Consider the following 23,262-nt stretch of genomic DNA (forward strand, 5'->3'; position numbering starts at 1 on the left):
TATTATAGTACAGTAGTATAGTCTAGTACAGTAGTATAATATAGTACTGTAGTATATCATAGTACAGTAGTATAGTCTAGTACAGTAGTATAATATAGTACAGTAGTATAATATAGTACAGTAGTATATTATAGTACAGTAGTATAGTCTAGTACAGTAGTATAATATATAGTACAGTAGTATATTATAGTACAGTAGTATAGTCTAGTACAGTAGTATAATATAGTACAGTAGTATAATATAGTACAGTAGTATACCTATTGACTCTAGTAATAAACTACATAGGGTGCAATTTGCCGTGTCTCTTCCCTTCCTCCTCTTCTTCCACCCTCTCTCTTCTTCTTCCACACTCTCTCCTCTTCATCCACCCTCTCTCCTCTTCCTCCAGGTTCACCCTCGCTCCTCTTCTTCCACCCTCGCTCCTCTTCTTCCACCCTCTCTCCTCTTCTTCCACACGCTCTCCTCTTCATCCACCCTCTCTCCTCTTCCTCCAGGTTCACCCTCGCTCCTCTTCTTCCACCCTCTCTCCTCTTCTTCCACACGCTCTCCTCTTCATCCACCCTCTCTCCTCTTCCTCCAGATTCACCCTCTCTTCTCTTCCTCCCAGGTTCACCTTCTCTCCTCTTCCTCCCAGGTTCACCCTCTCTCCTCTTCCTCCAGATTCACCCTCTCTTCTCTTCCTCCCAGGTTCACCTTCTCTCCTCTTCCTCCAGGTTCACCCTCTCTCCTCTTCCTCCCAGGTTCACCCTCTCTCCTCTTCTTCCCAGGTTCACCCACTCTCCTCTTCCTCTACCCTCTCTCCTCTTCATCCACCCTCTCTCCTCTTCCTCCAGGTTCAACCTCGCTCCTCTTTTTCCACCCTCTCTCCTCTTCTTCCACACGCTCTCCTCTTCATCCACCCTCTCTCCTCTTCCTCCAGGTTCACCCTCTCTCCTCTTCCTCCAGGTTCACCCTCTCTCCTCTTCCTCCAGGTTCACCCTCGCTCCTCTTCCTCCAGGTTCACCCTCTCTCCTCTTCCTCCAGGTTCACCCTCGCTCGTCTTCCTCTACCCTCTCTCCTCTTCCTCCAGGTTCACCCTCTCTTCTCTTCCTCCCAGGTTCACCCTCTCTCCTCTTCCTCTACCCTCTCTCCTCTTCCTCCCTGGTTCACCCTCTCTCCTCTTCCTCCCAGGTTCACCCTCTCTCCTCCTCCTCCAGGTTCACCCTCTCTTCTCTTCCTCCCAGGTTCACCCTCTCTCCTCTTCCTCTACCCTCTCTTCTCTTCCTCCAGGTTCACCCTCTCTCCTCTTCCTCTACCCTCTCTCCTCTTCCTCCAGGTTCACCCTATCTCCTCTTCCTCCCAGGTTCACCCTCTCTCCTCTTCCTCCCAGGTTCACCCTCTCTCCTCTTCCTCTACCCTCTGTCCTCTTCCTGCAGGTTCACCCTCTCTCCTCTTCCTCCAGGTTCACCCTCTCTCCTCTTCCTCCAGGTTCACCCTCTCTCCTCTTCATCCAGGTTCACCCTCTCTCCTCTTCCTCCAGGTTCACCCTCTCTCCTCTTCCTCCAGGTTCACCCTCTCTCCTCTTCCTCCAGGTTCACCCTCTCTCCTCTTCCTCTACCCTCTCTCCTCTTCCTCCAGTTTCACCCTCTCTTCTCTTCCTCCCAGGTTCACCCTCTCTCCTCTTCCTCTACCCTCTCTCCTCTTCCTCCCAGGTTCACCCTCTCTCCTCTTCCTCCCAGGTTCACCCTCTCTCCTCTTCCTCCCAGGTTCACCCTCTCTCCTCTTCATCCAGGTTCACCCTCTCTCCTCTTCCTCCCAGGTTCACCCTCTCTTCTCTTCCTCCAGGTTCACCCTCTCTCCTCTTCCTCCAGGTTCACCCTCTCTCCTCTTTCTCCAGGTTCACCCTCTCTCCTCTTCCTCCAGGTTCACCCTCTCTCCTCTTCCTCCAGGTTAGCCCTCTCTCCTCTTCCTCCAGGTTCACCCTCTCTCCTCTTCCTCCAGGTTCACCCTTGCTCCTCTTCCTCCAGGTTCACCCTCTCTCCGCTTCCTCCAGGTTCACCCTCTCTCCTCTTCCTCCAGGTTCACACTCGCTCCTCTTCCTCCAGGTTCACCCTCTCTCCTCTTCCTCCAGGTTCACCCTCTCTCCTCTTCCTCCAGGTTCACCCTCTCTCTTCCTCCAGGTTCACCCTCGCTCCTCTTCCTCCAGGTTCACCCTCTCTCCTCTTCCTCCAGGTTCACCCTCTATCCTCTTCCTCCCAGGTTCACCCTCGCTCCTCTTCCTCCAGGTTCACCCTCTCTCCGCTTCCTCCAGGTTCACCCTCTCTCCTCTTCCTCCAGGTTCACACTCGCTCCTCTTCCTCCAGGTTCACCCTCTCTCCTCTTCCTCCAGGTTCACCCTCTCTCCTCTTCCTCCAGGTTCACCCTCTCTCCTCTTCCTCCAGGTTCACCCTCGCTCCTCTTCCTCCAGGTTCACCCTCTCTCCTCTTCCTCCAGGTTCACCCTCTCTCCTCTTCCTCCAGGTTCACCCTCTCTCCTCTTCCTCCAGGTTCACCCTCGCTCCTCTTCCTCCAGGTTCACCCTCTCTCCTCTTCCTCCAGGTTCACCCTCTATCCTCTTCCTCCCAGGTTCACCCTCGCTCCTCTTCCTCCAGGTTCACCCTCTCTCCTCTTCCTCCCAGGTTCACCCTCACTCCTCTTCCTCCAGGTTCACCCTCTCTCCTCTTCCTCCCAGGTCCACCGTCTCGTGCTGGTGGATAAAGATGACGTGGTGGGGGGGATCGTCTCACTCTCTGACCTCCTCCAGGCCCTGGTCTTGACCCCGGCAGGTATTGATGCCCTTTTCTCTTAGCACCTGACTGTGGGTTGGGGGGTCCATCTATCACTACCCACCACCTCCCAGCCCCTCCCACCACCTCCCAGCCCCTCCCCAGCCCCAACCCCAGGTAAGCCCACTGGCTGTCGGTCACCCTCTAGTCCTGTCCTGCCTTGCTAGTCCTGCCCTGTCTTTTCCTGCCTTGCCATGTCTTGTCTCGCTTCCCCCTCTCCTCTACTCTTCCCTCACTTCCCCCTCTCCTCTACTCTCCCTCCTTTCCCTCTCCCCTCCCCCCTCCTTTCCCCTTTCCCTCCCCTCCTTTCCCCTTTCCCCTCCCCTCCTTTCCCCTTTCCCCTCCCTCCCCCTCCTTTCCCCTCTCCCCTCCCCTCCTCCCCTTTCCTCTCGCCTAACCCCTCGCTTCCTCCCCTCCTTTCCTTCCCCCCTCGCTTCCTCCCCCTCCTTTCCTTCCCCCCTCCGCTTCCTCCCCTCCTCTCCCTCCTCCTCTCTACACTCCCCTTCCCTCCTCCCTGCCATCTCTTCTCCTCCCTCCTCTCTCCTCCTTTCCACTCCCCTCTTCCCTCCTTTTCCCTTCTCCTCTCACCTCATCCCCTCTTCTCCCCTCCTCTCCTCCCTGCCACCTCCTCTCCTCTCCTTTCCTTTCCACTCCCCTCCTCCCTTCTTTCTTCCCTGCTTGCCTGCTGCCCTGTCCGCCTGCTGTCCTGTCCGCCTGCTGTCCTGTCCGCCTGCTGTCCTGTCCGCCTGCTGTCCTGTCCGCCTGCTGCCCTGTTGGCCTGCTGCCCTGTTGGCCTGCTACCCTGTCCGCCTGCTGTCCTTTCCGCCTGCTGCCCTGTCCGCCTGCTGTCCTGTCCGCCTGCTGTCCTTTCCGCCTGCTGCCCTGTCCGCCTGCTGCCCTGTCCGCCTGCTGTCCTGTTGGCCTGCTGCCCTGTCCGCCTGCTGTCCTGTTGGCCTGTGGGACAATTCTTTCAAACCCAAGAATCTACAGAACTTGATGATTCTTGGTCAATCATTTTTCCAGCATCTGTCATCGACTCACTCTGCCTTGGCTCATCATGCTCCTCACTGTGGCCTGATCAGAGTAGAGTAGAGGCAGTGGTCTCTGACCAGAGTAGAGTAGTGGCAGTGGTCTCTGACCAGAGTAGAGTAGAGGCAGTGGTCTCTGACCAGAGTAGAGTAGTGGTCTCTGACCAGAGTAGAGGCAGTGGTCTCTGACCAGAGTAGAGTAGTGGCAGTGGTCTCTGACCAGAGTAGAGTAGAGGCAGTGGTCTCTGACCAGAGTAGAGTAGAGGCAGTGGTCTCTGACCAGAGTAGAGTAGTGGCAGTGGTCTCTGACCAGAGTAGAGTAGAGGCAGTGGTCTCTGACCAGAGTAGAGGCAGTGGTCTCTGACCAGAGTAAAGGCAGTGGTCTCTGACCAGAGTAGAGTAGTGGCAGTGGTCTCTGACCAGAGTAGAGTAGAGGCAGTGGTCTCTGACCAGAGTAGAGTAGAGGCAGTGGTCTCTGACCAGAGTAGAGTAGAGGCAGTGGTCTCTGACCAGAGTAGAGTAGTGGTAGTGGTCTCTGACCAGAGTAGAGTAGTGGCAGTGGTCTCTGACCAGAGTAGTGGCAGTGGTCTCTGACCAGAGTAGAGTAGTGGCAGTGGTCTCTGACCAGAGTAGAGTAGTGGCAGTGGTCTCTGACCAGAGTAGAGTAGTGGTAGTGGTCTCTGACCAGAGTAGAGTAGTGGCAGTGGTCTCTGACCAGAGTAGTGGTAGTGGTCTCTGACCAGAGTAGAGTAGTGGTAGTGGTCTCTGACCAGAGTAGAGTAGTGGCAGTGGTCTCTGACCAGAGTAGAGTAGTGGCAGTGGTCTCTGACCAGAGTAGAGTAGTGGTAGTGGTCTCTGACCAGAGTAGAGTAGTGGCAGTGGTCTCTGACCAGAGTAGAGGCAGTGGTCTCTGACCAGAGTAGAGTAGTGGCAGTGGTCTCTGACCAGAGTAGAGGCAGTGGTCTCTGACCAGAGTAGAGTAGAGGCAGTGGTCTCTGACCAGAGTAGAGGCAGTGGTCTCTGACCAGAGTAGAGTAGTGGTAGTGGTCTCTGACCAGAGTAGAGTAGTGGCAGTGGTCTCTGACCAGAGTAGAGTAGAGGCAGTGGTCTCTGACCAGAGTAGAGTAGTGGCAGTGGTCTCTGACCAGAGTACAGGCAGTGGTCTCTGACCAGAGTAGAGGCAGTGGTCTCTGACCAGAGTAGAGGCAGTGGTCTCTGACCAGAGTAGAGGCAGTGGTCTCTGACCAGAGTAGAGGCAGTGGTCTCTGACCAGAGTAGAGTAGAGGCAGTGGTCTCTGACCAGAGTAGAGTAGTGGTAGTGGTCTCTGACCAGAGTAGAGGCAGTGGTCTCTGACCAGAGTAGAGGCAGTGGTCTCTGACCAGAGTAGAGGCAGTGGTCTCTGACCAGAGTAGAGTAGTGGTAGTGGTCTCTGACCAGAGTAGAGTAGAGGCAGTGGTCTCTGACCAGAGTAGAGGCAGTGGTCTCTGACCAGAGTAGAGTAGAGGCAGTGGTCTCTGACCAGAGTAGAGTAGAGGCAGTCTTCTCTGACCAGAGTAGAGTAGAGGCAGTGGTCTCTGACCAGAGTAGAGTAGAGGCAGTGGTCTCTGACCAGAGTAGAGGCAGTGGTCTCTGACCAGAGTAGAGTAGTGGCAGTGGTCTCTGACCAGAGTAGAGTAGAGGCAGTCTTCTCTGACCAGAGTAGAGTAGAGGCAGTCTTCTCTGACCAGAGTAGAGTAGAGGTAGTGGTCTCTGACCAGAGTAGAGTAGTGGCAGTGGTCTCTGACCAGAGTACAGGCAGTGGTCTCTGACCAGAGTACAGGCAGTGGTCTCTGACCAGAGTAGAGTAGAGGTAGTGGTCTCTGACCAGAGTAGAGTAGAGGCAGTGGTCTCTGACCAGAGTAGAGTAGAGGCAGTGGTCTCTGACCAGAGTAGAGTAGTGGCAGTGGTCTCTGACCAGAGTAGAGTAGAGGTAGTGGTCTCTGACCAGAGTAGAGTAGTGGCAGTGGTCTCTGACCAGAGTAGAGTAGAGGTAGTGGTCTCTGACCAGAGTAGAGTAGTGGTAGTGGTCTCTGACCAGAGTACAGGCAGTGGTCTCTGACCAGAGTACAGGCAGTGGTCTCTGACCAGAGTAGAGTAGAGGTAGTGGTCTCTGACCAGAGTAGAGTAGAGGTAGTGGTCTCTGACCAGAGTAGAGTAGTGGCAGTGGTCTCTGACCAGAGTAGTGGTAGTGGTCTCTGACCAGAGTAGAGTAGTGGTAGTGGTCTCTGACCAGAGTAGAGTAGTGGCAGTGGTCTCTGACCAGAGTAGAGTAGTGGCAGTGGTCTCTGACCAGAGTAGAGTAGTGGTAGTGGTCTCTGACCAGAGTAGAGTAGTGGCAGTGGTCTCTGACCAGAGTAGAGGCAGTGGTCTCTGACCAGAGTAGAGTAGTGGCAGTGGTCTCTGACCAGAGTAGAGGCAGTGGTCTCTGACCAGAGTAGAGTAGAGGCAGTGGTCTCTGACCAGAGTAGAGGCAGTGGTCTCTGACCAGAGTAGAGTAGTGGTAGTGGTCTCTGACCAGAGTAGAGTAGTGGCAGTGGTCTCTGACCAGAGTAGAGTAGAGGCAGTGGTCTCTGACCAGAGTAGAGTAGTGGCAGTGGTCTCTGACCAGAGTACAGGCAGTGGTCTCTGACCAGAGTAGAGGCAGTGGTCTCTGACCAGAGTAGAGGCAGTGGTCTCTGACCAGAGTAGAGGCAGTGGTCTCTGACCAGAGTAGAGGCAGTGGTCTCTGACCAGAGTAGAGTAGAGGCAGTGGTCTCTGACCAGAGTAGAGTAGTGGTAGTGGTCTCTGACCAGAGTAGAGGCAGTGGTCTCTGACCAGAGTAGAGGCAGTGGTCTCTGACCAGAGTAGAGGCAGTGGTCTCTGACCAGAGTAGAGTAGTGGTAGTGGTCTCTGACCAGAGTAGAGTAGAGGCAGTGGTCTCTGACCAGAGTAGAGGCAGTGGTCTCTGACCAGAGTAGAGTAGAGGCAGTGGTCTCTGACCAGAGTAGAGTAGAGGCAGTCTTCTCTGACCAGAGTAGAGTAGAGGCAGTGGTCTCTGACCAGAGTAGAGTAGAGGCAGTGGTCTCTGACCAGAGTAGAGGCAGTGGTCTCTGACCAGAGTAGAGTAGTGGCAGTGGTCTCTGACCAGAGTAGAGTAGAGGCAGTCTTCTCTGACCAGAGTAGAGTAGAGGTAGTGGTCTCTGACCAGAGTAGAGTAGTGGCAGTGGTCTCTGACCAGAGTACAGGCAGTGGTCTCTGACCAGAGTAGAGTAGAGGTAGTGGTCTCTGACCAGAGTAGAGTAGAGGCAGTGGTCTCTGACCAGAGTAGAGTAGAGGCAGTGGTCTCTGACCAGAGTAGAGTAGTGGCAGTGGTCTCTGACCAGAGTAGAGTAGAGGTAGTGGTCTCTGACCAGAGTAGAGTAGTGGCAGTGGTCTCTGACCAGAGTAGAGTAGAGGTAGTGGTCTCTGACCAGAGTAGAGTAGTGGTAGTGGTCTCTGACCAGAGTACAGGCAGTGGTCTCTGACCAGAGTACAGGCAGTGGTCTCTGACCAGAGTAGAGTAGAGGTAGTGGTCTCTGACCAGAGTAGAGTAGAGGTAGTGGTCTCTGACCAGAGTAGAGTAGTGGCAGTGGTCTCTGACCAGAGTAGAGTAGTGGCAGTGGTCTCTGACCAGAGTACAGGCAGTGGTCTCTGACCAGAGTAGAGTAGTGGCAGTGGTCTCTGACCAGAGTAGAGGCAGTGGTCTCTGACCAGAGTAGAGTAGTGGCAGTGGTCTCTGACCAGAGTAGTGGCAGTGGTCTCTGACCAGAGTACAGGCAGTGGTCTCTGACCAGAGTACAGGCAGTGGTCTCTGACCAGAGTAGAGTAGTGGCAGTGGTCTCTGACCAGAGTACAGGCAGTGGTCTCTGACCAGAGTAGAGTAGAGGCAGTGGTCTCTGACCAGAGTACAGGCAGTGGTCTCTGACCAGAGTAGAGTAGTGGCAGTGGTCTCTGACCAGAGTAGAGTAGTGGCAGTGGTCTCTGACCAGAGTACAGGCAGTGGTCTCTGACCAGAGTAGAGTAGAGGTAGTGGTCTCTGACCAGAGTAGAGTAGAGGCAGTGGTCTCTGACCAGAGTAGAGTAGAGGCAGTGGTCTCTGACCAGAGTAGAGGTCGATCGATTCTGATTTTTCAACACTGATACCGATTTATTGGAGGACCAAAAAAAGCAGATGAATCTGCCGATTTGTATTTTATATATATATATTTTATTTTTTATTTTATATATATATATTTTATTTGTATTTTATATATTTCAATTTGGTTTTAATAATGCAAAAACACAGTGTTGGAGAAGAAAGTAAAAGTGCAATATGTGCCATGTAAGAAAGCTAACGTTTCAGTTCCTTGCTCAGAACATGAGAACATATGAAAGCTGGTGGTTCCTTTTTTATTTATTTATTTTATTTCACCTTTATTTAACCAGGTAAGCAAGTTGAGAACAAGTTCTCATTTACAATTGCGACCTGGCCAAGATAAAGCAAAGCAGTTCGACACATACAACGACACAGAGTTACACATGGAGTAAAACAAACATACAGTCAATAATACAGTATAAACAAGTCTATATACAATGTGAGCAAATGAGGTGAGATAAGGGAGGTAAAGGCAAAAAAGGCCATGGTGGCAAAGTAAATACAATATAGCAAGTAAAACACTGGAATGGTAGTATTGCAATGGAAGAATGTGCAAAGTAGAAATAAAAATAATGGGGTGCAAAGGAGCAAAATAAATAAATAAATTAAATACAGTTGGGAAAGAGGTAGTTGTTTGGGCTAAATTATAGGTGGGCTATGTACAGGTGCAGTAATCTGTAAGATGCTCTGACAGTTGGTGCTTAAAGCTAGTGAGGAGATAAGTGTTTCCAATTTAAGAGATTTTTGTAGTTCGTCCAGTCATTGGCAGCAGAGAACTGGAAGGAGAGGCGGCCAAAGAAAGAATTGGTTTTGGGGGTGACTAGAGAGATATACCTGCTGGAGCGTGTGCTACAGGTGGGAGATGCTATGGTGACCAGCGAGCTGAGATAAGGGGGACTTTACCTAGCAGGGTCTTGTAGATGACATGGAGCCAGTGGGTTTGGCGACGAGTATGAAGCGAGGGCCAGCCAACGAGAGCGTACAGGTCGCAATGGTGGGTAGTATATGGGGCTTTGGTGACAAAACGGATAGCACTGTGATAGACTGCATCCAATTTGTTGAGTAGGGTATTGGAGGCTATTTTGTAAATGACATCGCCAAAGTCGAGGATTGGTAGGATGGTCAATTTTACAAGGGTATGTTTGGCAGCATGAGTGAAGGATGCTTTGTTGCGAAATAGGAAGCCAATTCTAGATTTAACTTTGGATTGGAGATGTTTGATATGGGTCTGGAAGGAGAGTTTACAGTCTAACCAGACACCTAAGTATTTGTAGTTGTCCACGTATTCTAAGTCAGAGCCGTCCAGAGTAGTGATGTTGGACAGGCGGGTAGGTGCAGGTAGCGATCGGTTGAAGAGCATGCATTTAGTTTTACTTGTATTTAAGAGCAATTGGAGGCCACGGAAGGAGAGTTGTATGGCATTGAAGCTTGCCTGGAGGGTTGTTAACACAGTGTCCAAAGAAGGGCCGGAAGTATACAGAATGGTGTCGTCTGCGAGAGGTGGATCAGAGACTCACCAGCAGCAAGAGCGACCTCATTGATGTATACAGAGAAGAGAGTCGGTCCAAGAATTGAACCCTGTGGCACCCCCATAGAGACTGCCAGAGGTCCGGACAGCAGACCCTCCGATTTGACACACTGAACTCTATCAGAGAAGTAGTTGGTGAACCAGGCGAGGCAATCATTTGAGAAACCAAGGCTGTCGAGTCTGCCGATAAGGATGTGGTGGTTGACAGAGTCGAAAGCCTTGGCCAGATCAATGAATACGGCTGCACAGTAATGTTTCTTATCGATGGCGGTTAAGATATCGTTTAGGACCTTGAGCGTGGCTGAGGTGCACCCATGACCAGCTCTGAAACCAGATTGCATAGCAGAGAAGGTATGGTGAGATTCAAATGGTCGGTAATCTGTTTGTTGACTTGGCTTTCAAGACCTTAGAAAGGCATGGTAGGATAGATATAGGTCTGTAGCAGTTTGGGTCAAGAGTGTCCCCCCTTTGAAGAGGGGGATGACCGCAGCTGCTTTCCAATCTTTGGGAATCTCAGATGACACGAAAGAGAGGTTGAACAGGCTAGTAATAGGGGTGGCAACAATTTCTCAGATAATTTTAGAAAGAAAGGGTCCAGATTGTCTAGCCCGGCTGATTTGTAGGGGTCCAGATTTTTCAGCTCTTTCAGAACTTCAGCTGAATGGATTTGGGAGAAGGAGAAATGGGGAAGGCTTGGGCGAGTTGCTGTTGGGGGTGCAGTGCTGTTGACCGGGGTAGGAGTTGCCATGTGGAAAGCATGGCCAGCCGTAGAAAAATGCTTATTGAAATTCTCAATTATGGTGGATTTATCAGTGGTGACAGTGTTTCCTATCTTCAGTGCAGTGGGCAGCTGGGAGGAGGTGTTCTTATTCTCCATGGACTTTACAGTGTCCCAGAACTTTTTAGAGTTAGTGTTGCAGGAAGCAAATTTCTGCTTGAAAAGCTAGCCTTGGCTTTTCTAACTGCCTGTGTATAACGGTTTCTAGCTTCCCTGAACAGCTGCATATCACGGGGCTGTTCGATGCTAATGCAGAACGCCATAGGATGTTTTTGTGTTGGTTAAGGGCAGTCAGGTCTGGGGAGAACCAAGGGCTATATCTGTTCCTGGTTCTAATTTTCTTGAATGGGGCATGTTTATTTAACATTGTTAGGAAGGCATTTTTAAAAATATCCAGGCATCCTCTACTGACGGGATGAGATCAATATCCTTCCAGGACACCCCGGCCAGGTCGATTAGAAAGGCCTGCTCGCTGAAGTGTTTCAGGGAGCGTTTACAGTGATGAGTGGAGGTCGCTTTGACCGCTGACCCATTACGGATGCAGGCAATGAGGCAGTGATCGCTGAGATCTTGGTTGAAGACAGCAGAGGTGTATTTAGAGGGGAAGTTGGTTAGGATGATATCTATGAGGGTGCCCGTGTTTAAGGCTTTGGGGGTACCTGGTAGGTTCATTGATAATTTGTGTGAGATTGAGGGCATCAAGTTTAGATTGTAGGATGGCTGGGGTGTTAAGCATGTTCCAGTTTAGGTCGCCTAGCAGCACGAGCTCTGAAGATAGATGGGGGCAATCAGTTCACATATGGTGTCCAGAGCACAGCTGGGAGCAGAGGGTGGTCTATAGCAGGCGGCAACGGTGAGAGACTTGTTTTTAGAGAGGTGGATTTTTAAAAGTAGAAGTTCAAATTGTTTGGGTACAGACCTGGATAGTAGGACAGAACTCTGCAGGCTATCTTTGCAGTAGATTGCAACACCGCCCCTTTAGCAGTTCTATCTTGTCTGAAAATGTTGTAGTTTGGAATTAAAATTTCTGAATTTTTGGTGGTCTTCCTAAGCCAGGATTCAGACACAGCTAGAACATCCGGGTTGGCAGAGTGTGCTAAAGCAGTGAAAAGAACAAACTTAGGGAGGAGGCTTCTAATGTTAACATGCATGAAACCAAGGCTATTACGGTTACAGAAGTCATCAAAAGAGAGCGCCTGGGGAATAGGAGGGAGCTAGGCACTGCAGGGCCTGGATTCACCTCTACATCGCCAGAGGAACATAGGAGGAGAAGAATAAGGGTACGGCTAAAAGCAATAAGAATTGGTCGTCTAGAACGCCTGGAACAGAGAGTAAAAGGAGGTTTCTGGGGGCGATAAAATAGCATCAAGGTATAATGTACAGACAAAGGTATGGTAGGATGTGAGTACAGTGGAGGTAAACCTAGGTATTGAGTGATGAAGAGAGAGATATTGTCTCTAGAAACATCATTGAAACCAGGAGATGTCATTGCATGTGTGGGTGGTGGAACTAATAAGTTGGATAAGGTATAGTGAGCAGGACTAGAGGCTCTACAGTGAAATAAGCCAATAAACACTAACCAGAACAGCAATTGACAAGACATATTGACATTAAGGAGAGGCATCCTTAGTCGAGTGATCAAAAGGGTCCAGGGAGTGGAGAGGTTGGTTTGGGGGTCACGGCGATTTAGACAGCTAGCCAGGACATCGGTAGCAAGCTAGCATAGGATGGAGGTCTGTTGTTAGCCACCTGTTGCGTTCCGTCAGTAGATTAGTGGAGTTCCGTGTTGTAGAGGGGATTAGTCCAAATCACACAACAACAAAAAAATAAAAACAATAGATATAGTTATAGAGGCCCAAGAAGAAACATGTTAATAATAAAAATAAATAAATTGTCCGATTGTCTATTCTGAGAGCATCCGGTAAGACAGCTAACGGTTAGCAGGCCGCAGATGGGCATTCAGGTAACGTCGCGACGGAGGAGCCAGCCGGATCTCCTTCGGGTAGATAACGTCGGCAGTCCAGTTGTGAAGGCCCGGAGGGGCTCCGTAGGCAGTAAAACGGGTCCGGATAGGTGACTGCAGCCCAGGAGTGATTGACGGAGCTCGCTAGCTCGGAGTAATTGATGTTTGCTCCGAATCGACGAAAGCAGATAGACACACGGATAGCAGCCAGCTAGCTGTGAGATCCGGGAGTGAATGTCCAGAGAGCAGTTGAAATCCAGGGACATGGAGAGAAAAAAAATCGGTCCGGTATGTTCCGTTCCGAGCCGCGCCGTACAAAACTGGCGATAGATTTTCGAGTTAAAGGATAGCTAATGACCACAAACCGTGGTTAGCTGAATACGAACGAGTTGCCAGTAAAGAAGCTAACTAGCTTCTGATTAGCTTCTGGCTAGCTTCTTGGAGTTTCTGGCTAGCTTCTTGGAGGATTGCAGATTTGATTGCAGATTTGAGGTAAATAATACGTATTTATACATATCAATTGGTGAGGCAGGTTGCAGGAGAGTGTATTGAAGATGAGTTGATGGAAAATAAAAATAAAATGTATGTGAAAAAAAAGTTGTAAATATATATATATATACACGACACGACAAGACGAGGACAAAAGACGTCTGAACTGCTATGCCATCTTGGAAACTTTTAACATGTGTCTTCAATATTCCCAGTTAAGAAGTTTTAGGTTGTTGACTATTTCTCTCTATACCATTTGTAATTTCAAATACCTTTGACTATTGGATGTTCTAATAGGCACTTTAGTTTTGCCTCTCAGGAGTTGATAGGCTTGAAGTCATAAACAGAGCGGTGTTTCAAGCACAGCGAAGAGCTGCTGGCAAAACACAGGAAAGTTTAAATGAATGCTTACGAGCCTGCTGCCTACCACCACTCAGTCAGACTGCTCTATCAAATATCAAATCAGAGACTTAATTATAATATAATAAACACAGAAATACGAGCCTTTGGTCATTAATATGGAAAAATCTGGAAACTATCATTTCGTGCAACGATTGTGCTTTTTTCCGTGAATGTGTTTTTGTTAAATGATCCCCCGTGTGGCGTAGTAGGCTGTGATTCGATGATAAATTAACAGGCACCACATTGCTTATATGCAACGCAGGACAAGCTAGTTAACCTCGTAATATCATCAACCATGTGTAGTTAACTAGTGATTATGTGAAGATTGATTGGAATTTTATAAGATAAGTTTAATGCTATCTAGCACCTTACCTTGGCTCCTTGCTGCACTTGCGTAACAGGTGGTCAGCCTGCCACGCAGTCTCCCCGTGGAACACAATGCCATCATGCCGATTACCGATTGTTATGGAAACTTCAAATCGGCCACGCCGATTTAATCGGTCGACCTCGAGACCAGAGATCTGTCTCTGTGTCTGTGAATAACCTCTGTAGAGTCAACATGGTATTTTATCTCTGAATGGTCTGCATCCCAAATGGCACCCTATTCCCTATGTAGTGCACTTACATTGGACCATATTCCCTATATTTCACTACTTTTGACCAAATATGGGCCCTGGTCAAAAGTAGTGCACTATGTATGGAATTGGGTGCGAATTGGCAGCCTCTGTGTGAGAGGGAGGCTGTTGTCAGTCAGCTCTGTGTGAGAGGGAGGCTGTAGTCAGTCAGTTCTGTGTGAGAGGGAGGCTGTTGTCAGTCAGTTCTGTGTGAGAGGGAGGCTGTAGTCAGTCAGCTCTGTGTGAGAGGGAGGCTGTAGTCAGTCAGTTCTGTGTGAGAGGGAGGCTGTAGTCAGTCAGCTCTGTGTGAGAGGGGGGCTGTTGTCAGTCAGCTCTGTGTGGGAGGGAGGCTGTTGTCAGTCAGCTCTGTGTGAGAGGGAGGCTGTTGTCAATCAGCTCTGTGTGAGAGGGAGGCTGTAGTCAGTCAGTTCTGTGTGAGAGGGAGGCTGTTGTCAGTCAGCTCTGTGTGAGAGGGAGGCTGTTGTCAGTCAGCTCTGTGTGAGAGGGAGGCTGTAGTCAGTCAGCTCTGTGTGAGAGGGAGGCTGTAGTCAGTCAGTTCTGTGTGAGAGGGAGGCTGTTGTCAGTCAGTTCTGTGTGAGAGAGAGGCTGTAGTCAGTCAGCTCTGTGTGAGAGGGAGGCCGTAGTCAGTCAGTTCTGTGTGAGAGGGGGGCTGTTGTCAGTCAGTTCTGTGTGAGAGGGAGGCTGTAGTCAGTCAGTTCTGTGTGAGAGGGAGGCTGTAGTCAGTCAGTTCTGTGTGAGAGGGAGGCTGTAGTCAGTCAGTTCTGTGTGAGAGGGAGGCTGTAGTCAGTCAGCTCTGTGTGAGAGGGAGGCTGTAGTCAGTCAGTTCTGTGTGAGAGGGAGGCTGTAGTCTTTCAGCTCTGTGTGAGAGGGAGGCTGTAGTCAGTCAGCTCTGTGTGAGAGGGAGGCTGTAGTCAGTCAGTTCTGTGTGAGAGGGGGGCTGTAGTCAGTCAGCTCTGTGTGAGAGGGAGGCTGTAGTCAGTCAGTTCTGTGTGAGAGGGGGGCTGTAGTCAGTCAGCTCTGTGTGAGAGGGAGGCTGTAGTCAGTCAGCTCTGTGTGAGAGGGAGGCTGTAGTCAGTCAGCTCTGTGTGAGAGGGAGGCTGTTGTCAGTCAGCTCTGTGTGAGAGGGAAGCTGTTGTCAGTCAGTTCTGTGTGAGAGGTAAGAGGTGACTGCAGTCTGCTTGACCCATTTCTTCTTGTTTGCACAGCGTTTGTTTTGATCAGGAAAACACCATCTTTGTCTTTGATGTTTCTGAGCTGCCGAACTGCATAAAATGAAACGAGGACAAAAATGAAACCATTTAATTAAGACAGCACATCTTTCATATTGGAGGTGAACACAGACGTGATTGATTTTTGTAAAGTCTCTGTCAAAAATAATGATTTGTTGATCTGGTTCTTTTTTTTTTACAGAGATTTCCCGAAGAGCTCAATCTCTGACCACTGAAGACAAATTGGGACACAAATTGGGACACTAATAATGAATGAAGACAGAAACTCTGTAAATATTTTTAGATTGTGCTCGGTAACTTTAAAATGCTTTTTAAAAGGTTTATTATTTTCTGCAGGAATACTAATAATACACCAATACTTTCATATTTTTATATTCTTGTGTTTGTTTAGTACTTGTTTGTATACATTTTTGTATACATTAATGTACATTTGATAAAATCTCTCCTATCCCGTTCAAAACTATTATTTATTTACATATATATACATATATATATATATATACAGTACCAGTCAATAGCTTTGACACACCTACTCATTCCAGGGTTTTCTTTATTTTGTACTATTTGCTACATTGTAGAATAACAGTGAAGACATCAACAACTATGAAATAACACATGGAATCATGAAGTGACCAAAAACAGTGTTAAACAAATCTAAATATATTTAATATTTTGAGATTCTTCAAAGTAGCCACCCTTTGCCTTGATGACAGCTTTGCATAGTCTTGGCATTCTCTCAACCAGTTTCACCTGGAATGCCTTTTCAACAGTCTTGAAGGAGTTCCCACTTATGTTGAGCGCTTGTTGGCTGCTTTTCCTTCACTCTGCGATCAAACTCATCCCAAACTATCTCAATTTGGTTGAGGTCGGGTGATTGTGGAGGCCAGGTCATCTGCTGCAGCACTCCATCACTCTCCTTCTTGGTCAAATAGCCTTTACACAGCCTGGAGGTGTGTTGGGTCATTGTCCTGTTGAAAAACAAATGATAGTTCCACTAAGCACAAACCAGATGGGATGGTGTATTGCTGCAGAATGCTGTGGTAACCATGCTGGTTAAGTGTGCCTTGAATTCTAAATAAATCACTGACAGTGTCACCAGCAAAGCACCATCACACCTCCTCCTCCATGCTTCACGGTGGGAACCACACATGCGGAGATCATCCGTTCACCTACTCAAAAAGACGGTTGGAACCAAAAATCTTAAATTTGAACTCATCAGACCAAAAGGCAAATTTCCACCGTTCCAATGTCCATTCCTCATGTTTCTTGGCCCAAAAAAAGTATATTTTTCTTATTCGTGTCCTTTAGTAGTGGTTTCTTTGCAGCAATTTGACCATGAAGGCCGCGGTCATGCAGTCTCCTCTGAACAGTTGATGTTGAGATGCGTCTGTTACTTGAACTCTGTGAAGCATTGATTTGGGCTCCAATCTGAGGCTGGTAACTCTAATGAACGTATCCTCTGCAGCAGAGGTAACTCTGGGTCTTCCATCCCTGAGGCTGGGTCCTCATGAGAGCCAGTTTCATCGTAGCGCTTGATGATTTTTGCGACTGCACTTGAAGAAACTTTCAAAGTTCTTGAAATGTTGTGTATTGACTGACCTTCATGTCTTAAAGTAATGATGGACTGTCGTTTCTCTTTGCTTATTTGAGCTGTTCTTGCCATAATACGAACTTGGTCTATTAGCAAATAAGGCCATCTTCTGTATACCATAACTTGAATGAGTAGGTGTGTCCAAACATTTGACCACTACTGTAAATATTATGTATCTTTAAATAATGTTCTTCTTGTCCATAAATATTATGTCATCTTTAATTAATAGGTACAGTACCAAATTAACAATGTACAGGGATACTGGAGTGATGGAGGTAGATATGTATAGGGGGAAGGTGACTATATACAGGGTCAGTACCATATTAACAATGTACAGGGATACTGGAGTGATGGAGGTACATATGTATAGGAGTAAGGAGACTAGATATCAGGAGTAGCAGCAGCGTATATGATGATTCTACAGTAGTGTGTATGCGTGCATATGTGTAGAGTCAGTAGGAATGTGTTTGTGAGCAAATGTGTGTTGGAGTCTCAGTGTGAGTGTGTCGAGTCCTTTTGAGTGCATAGAGTCACCGCAAAAATTAAATTAAAGGGTCAATGCAGATAGGCCATGTAGGTATATTTGTTAGATGTTCAGCAGTCTGATGGCTTGGGGGGTTAGAAGATGTTCAGCAGTCTGATGGCTTGGGGATAGAAGCTGTTCAGCAGTCTGATGGCTTGGGGGTAGAAGCTGTTCAGCAGTCTGATGGCTTGGGGGTAGAAGTTGTTCAGCAGTCTGATGGCTTGGGGGTAGAAGCTGTTCAGCAGTCTGATGGCTTGGGGATAGAAGTTGTTCAGCAGTCTGATGGCTTGGGGGTAGAAGCTGTTCAGCAGTCTGATGGCTTGGGATTAGAAGCTGTTCAGCAGTCTGATGGCTTGGGGGTAGAAGCTGTTCAGCAGTCTGGTGTCTTGGGGGTAGAAGCTGTTCAGCAGTCTGATGGCTTGGGGGTAGAAGCTGTTCAGCAGTCTGATGGCTTGGGGGTAGAAGCTGTTCAGCAGTCTGGTGGCTTGGGGGTAGAAGCTGTTCAGCAGTCTGGTGGCTTGGGGGTAGAAACTGTTCAGCAGTCTGATGGCTTGGGGATAGAAACTGTTCAGCAGTCTGATGGCTTGGGGGTAGAAGCTGTTCAGCAGTCTGATGGCTTGGGGGTAGAAGCTGTTCAGCAGTCTGGTGTCTTGGGGTTAGAAGCTGTTCAGCAGTCTGGTGTCTTGGGGGTAGAAGCTGTTCAGCAGTCTGGTGGCTTGGGGGTAGAAGCTGTTCAGCAGTCTGATGGCTTGGGGTTAGAAGGTGTTCAGGAGCCTGTTGGTATCAGACTTGGCGCTCCGGTACCTCTTGCCATTCGGTAGCAGAGAGAACAGTTGCTTGAGTCTTAGACATATTTCCAGGTCTTCCTTTCCCACCGTTTTGATATGGAGGTACTGAATGGAAAGGAACTCGACCCCAACACTGTACTGGGCTGTCCGCACCACCATCTGTAGCGCAATGGGGTCGACGGTGGTGCACTTACCGTACCAAGCAGTGATGCCGTCAGTCAAGATGCTCTCAATGATCCAGCTGGATACATTTTTTTGAGGACCTGATACCAAATATTTTCAACCTTAGTGGGAAGAACATTTTCTTTGGGAACAGTAGAAACAGAAAGGTGTTAGGGGGGTGAGTGGGAGGGAGTCTGCCAGGAAGGACAGCAGTCTGCCAGGAAGGACAGCAGTCTGCCAGGACGGACAGCAGTCTGCCAGGAAGGACAGCAGTCTGTCAGGACTTGAGGCTGCCAGGACAGGAGTCTCCTGATGAAGAAGGAGCCTCACCTATGACCTTACCTACACCCTGACCCTGGCCTCGCCTGCTGCACAGATATATACCCCTCTTTATCCTGTCTACCCCCTGACCCTGCCTACCCCCTGACCCTGCCTACCCCCTGACCCTACCTACCCCCTGACTCTGTCTAAACCCTGACCCTACCTACCCCCTGACCCTACCTACCCCCTGACCCTGCCTAACCCCTGACCCTGCCTACCCCCTGACTCTGCCTAAACCCTGACCCTACCTACCCCATGACCCTGCCTAACCCCTGACCCTGCCTACCCCCTGACCCTACCTACCCCTGACCCTGCCTAACCCCCTGACCCTGCCTACCCCTGACCCTGCCTACCCCCTAACCCTACCTACCCCTGACCCTGCCTACCCCCTGACCCTACCTACCCCCTGACCCTGCCTACCCCCTGACCCTGCCTACCCTGCCTACCCCCTGACCCTACCTACCCCCTGACCCTGCCTACCCCCTGACCCTGCCTACCCCTAACCCTACCTACCCCTGACCCTGCCTACCCCCTGACCCTACCTACCCCCTGACCCTGCCTACCCCCTGACCCTGCCTAACCCCTGACCCTGCCTACCCCCTGACCCTGCCTACCCCCTGACCCTACCTACCCCCTGACCTGGATACTACTGTCTGTGCCTCATAACAGTCTTGAAATGTAAACTTTTTAAAAAGTGTAATACTTGGATCAATGTAAAGTATTTTCAGACAAACATTAAACATGTAACTAAATTGAAATTAAAATTGCCTTACAATTGGATTGTCATAGCAATATTCATAACAATTGAACCGTTTAATATTGTAGTGGTGTTGAGTCTCTCTCTACCTCAGGAACGTAAAGTGTACAAATCGTTTGCAGTTTATTATATATATATATCATTAGTATTATATATATCATTAGTATTATATATATCATTAGTATTATATATATCATTAGTATTATATATATATATCATTAGTATTATATATATCATTAGTATTATATATATCATTAGTATTATATATATCATTAGTATTATATATATCATTAGTATTATATATATCATTAGTATTATATATATCATTAGTATTATATATATCATTAGTATTATATATATCATTAGTATTATATATATATCATTAGTATTATATTTGTTTCTGCCTTACATACTATTTGTTCTTTATGCAATATTCAATTACACAGTTGCAGTCATATCCATTGTAAACCAGTCAGCCGAAAAGGCACATAAACAGTGTTGTTTAAAGTTTGCCACAAGCCACCTGGGAGACACACCAAACATGTGGAAGAAGGTGCTCTGGTCAGATGAAACCAAAATTGAACTTTTTGGCAACAATGCAAAACGTTATGTTTGACGTAAAAGCAACACAGCTCATCACTCTGAACACACCATCCCCACTGTCAAACATGGTGGTGGCAGCATCATGGTTTGGGCCTGCTTTTCTTCAGCAGGGACAGGGAAGATGGTTAACATTGATGGAAAGATGGATGGAGCCAAATACAGGACCATTCTGGAAGAAAACCTGATGGAGTCTGCAAAAGACCTGAGACTGGGATGGAGATTTGTCTTCCAACAAGACAATGATCCAAAACATAAAGCAAAATCTACAATGGAATGGTTCAAAAATAAACATATCCAGGTGTTAGAATGGCCAAGTCAAAGTCCAGACCTGAATCCAATTGAGAATCTGTGGAAAGAACTGAAAACTGCTGTTCACAAATGCTCTCCATCCAACCTCACTGAGCTCGAGCTGTTTTGCAAGGAGGAATGGGAAAAAATGTCAGTCTCTCGATGTGCAAAACTGATAGAGACATACCCCAAGCGACTTACAGCTGTAATCGCAGCAAAAGTTGGCACTACAAAGTATTAACTTAAGGGGGCTGAATCATTTTGCACACCCAATTTTTCAGTTTTTGATTTGTTAAAAAAGTTTGAAATATCCAATAAATGTAAAACACACCAAGCATTAGGCTGAGACCGTGTGTTTTGGTAAACACACCAAGCATTAGGCTGAGACTGTGTGTTTTGGTAAACACACCAAGCATTAGGCTGAGACCGTGTGTTTTGGTAAACACACCAAGCATTAGGCTGAGACTGTGTGTTTTGGTAAACACACCAAGCATTAGGCTGAGACCGTGTGTTTTGGTAAACACACCAAGCATTAGGCTGAGACCGTGTGTTTTGGTAAACACACCAAGCATTAGGCTGAGACCGTGTGTTTTGGTAAACACACATAGCATTAGGCTGAGACTGTGTGTTTTGGTAAACACACCAAGCATTAGGCTGAGACCGTGTGTTTTGGTAAACACACCAAGCATTAGGCTGAAACCGTGTGTTTTCGTAAACACACCAAGCATTAGGCTGAGACCGTGTGTTTTGGTAAACACACCAAGCATTAGGCTGAGACCGTGTGTTTTGGTAAACACACCAAGCATTACGCTGAGACTGTGTGTTTTGGTAAACACACCAAGCATTAGGCTGAGACCGTGTGTTTTGGTAAACACACCAAGCATTAGGCTGAGACCGTGTGTTTTGGTAAACACACCAAGCATTAGGCTGAGACTGTGTGTTTTGGTAAACACACCAAGCATTAGGCTGAGACCGTGTGTTTTGGTAAACACAACCAAGCATTAGGCTGAGACCGTGTGTTTTGGTAAACACACCAAGCATTAGGCTGAGACCGTGTGTTTTGGTAAACACACCAAGCATTAGGCTGAGACTGTGTGTTTTGGTAAACACACCAAGCATTAGGTTGAGACCGTGTTTTGGTAAACACACCAAGCATTAGGCTGAGACCGTGTGTTTTGGTAAACACACCAAGCATTAGGCTGAGACTGTGTGTTTTGGTAAACACACCAAGCATTAGGCTGAGACCGTGTGTTTTGGTAAACACACCAAGCATTAGGCTGAGACTGTGTGTTTTGGTAAACACACCAAGCATTAGGCTGAGACCGTGTGTTTTGGTAAACACACCAAGCATTAGGCTGAGACCGTGTGTTTTGGTAAACACACCAAGCATTAGGCTGAGACTGTGTGTTTTGGTAAACACACCAAGCATTACGCTGAGACTGTGTGTTTTGGTAAACACAACCAAGCATTAGGCTGAGACCGTGTGTTTTGGTAAACACACCAAGCATTAGGCTGAGACCGTGTGTTTTGGTAAACACACCAAGCATTAGGCTGAGACTGTGTGTTTTGGTAAACACACCAAGCATTAGGCTGAGACCGTGTGTTTTGGTAAACACACCAAGCATTAGGCTGAGACCGTGTGTTTTGGTAAACACACCAAGCATTAGGCTGAGACTGTGTGTTTTGGTAAACACACCAAGCATTAGGCTGAGACCGTGTGTTTTGGTAAACACACCAAGCATTAGGCTGAGACCGTGTGTTTTGGTAAACACACCAAATGCAACATTCATATGGACAGAATATCACAGAAAAACAGGTGGTGTTAAACAGAACCAAGAATTAGAACTGGACAACTGAACCCTATTGATAGAACTGGACAACAGAACCCTGTTGATAGAACTGGACAACAGAACCCTGTTGATAGAACTGGACAACAGAACCCTGTTGATAGAACTGGACAACAGAACCCTATGGATAGAACTGGACAACAGAAACTGATAGAACTGGACAACAGAACCCTGTTGATAGAACTGGACAACAGAACCCTGTTGATAGAACTGGACAAAATAACCCTATAGATAGAACTGGACAACAGAACCCTGTTGATAGAACTGGACAACAGAACCCTGTTGATAGAACTGGACAAAATAACCCTATAGATAGAACTGGACAACAGAACCCTGTTGATAGAACTGGACAACAGAACCCTATAGATAGAACTGGACAACAGAACCCTGTTGATAGAACTGGACAACAGAACCCTGTTGATAGAACTGGACAACAGAACCTGATAGAACTGGACAACTGAACCCTGTTGATAGAACTGGACAACAGAACCCTGTTGATAGAACTGGACAACAGAACCCTATTGATAGAACTGGACAACAGAACCCTGTTGATAGAACTGGACAACAGAACCCTATTGATAGAACTGGACAACAGAACCCTGTTGATAGAACTGGACAACAGAACCCTATGGATAGAACTGGACAACAGAAACTGATAGAACTGGACAACAGAACCCTGTTGATAGAACTGGACAACAGAACCCTGTTGATAGAACTGGACAAAATAACCCTATAGATAGAACTGGACAACAGAACCCTGTTGATAGAACTGGACAACAGAACCCTATAGATAGAACTGGACAACAGAACCCTGTTGATAGAACTGGACAACAGAACCCTGTTGATAGAACTGGACAACAGAACCTGATAGAACTGGACAACTGAACCCTGTTGATAGAACTGGACAACAGAACCCTGTTGATAGAACTGGACAACAGAACCCTATTGATAGAACTGGACAACAGAACCCTGTTGATAGAACTGGACAACAGAACCCTATTGATAGAACTGGACAACAGAACCCTATAGATAGAACTGGACAACAGAACCCTGTTGATAGAACTGGACAACAGAACCTGATTCTAATAGTCCAGAGTGAACTGAATCCATGTCTGACTCCAGATTCTAATGGTCCAGAGTGAACTGAATCCATGTCTGACTCCAGATTCTAATGGTCCAGAGTGAACTGAATCCATGCCTGACTCCAGATTCTAATGGTCCAGAGTGAACTGAATCCATGTCTGACTCCAGATTCTAATGGTCCAGAGTGAACTGAATCCATGTCTGACTCCAGATTCTAATGGTCCAGAGTGAACTGAATCCATGTCTGACT

The 23,262-nt window shown here is 47.9% G+C and overlaps 1 protein-coding gene across 4 annotated transcripts in view; it reads left to right on the forward strand.

The window, feature by feature from the left end:
* Window positions 1-16,678, forward strand: part of LOC115127966 (5'-AMP-activated protein kinase subunit gamma-1-like) — a 30,749-nt gene extending 14,071 nt beyond the window's left edge. For 2 of the 4 annotated variants that reach the window (XM_065014937.1, XM_065014938.1), the window contains exons 12-13: window positions 2,710-2,803; window positions 15,231-16,678. In XM_065014937.1, coding sequence (XP_064871009.1) covers window positions 2,710-2,803; window positions 15,231-15,295 — 159 coding nt within the window. In that variant the 3' untranslated portion in view covers window positions 15,296-16,678. Of the gene's footprint in view, window positions 1-2,709; window positions 2,921-15,230 lie in introns of all 4 variants that reach the window. The other 2 variants (XR_010462378.1, XM_065014939.1) reach the window with 2 other exon arrangements.
* The last annotated feature ends 6,584 nt before the right edge of the window (window positions 16,679-23,262 follow it).

This window comes from Oncorhynchus nerka, unplaced genomic scaffold (genome assembly GCF_034236695.1).
Source record: "Oncorhynchus nerka isolate Pitt River unplaced genomic scaffold, Oner_Uvic_2.0 unplaced_scaffold_1901, whole genome shotgun sequence".
Taxonomy (NCBI): domain Eukaryota; kingdom Metazoa; phylum Chordata; class Actinopteri; order Salmoniformes; family Salmonidae; genus Oncorhynchus; species Oncorhynchus nerka.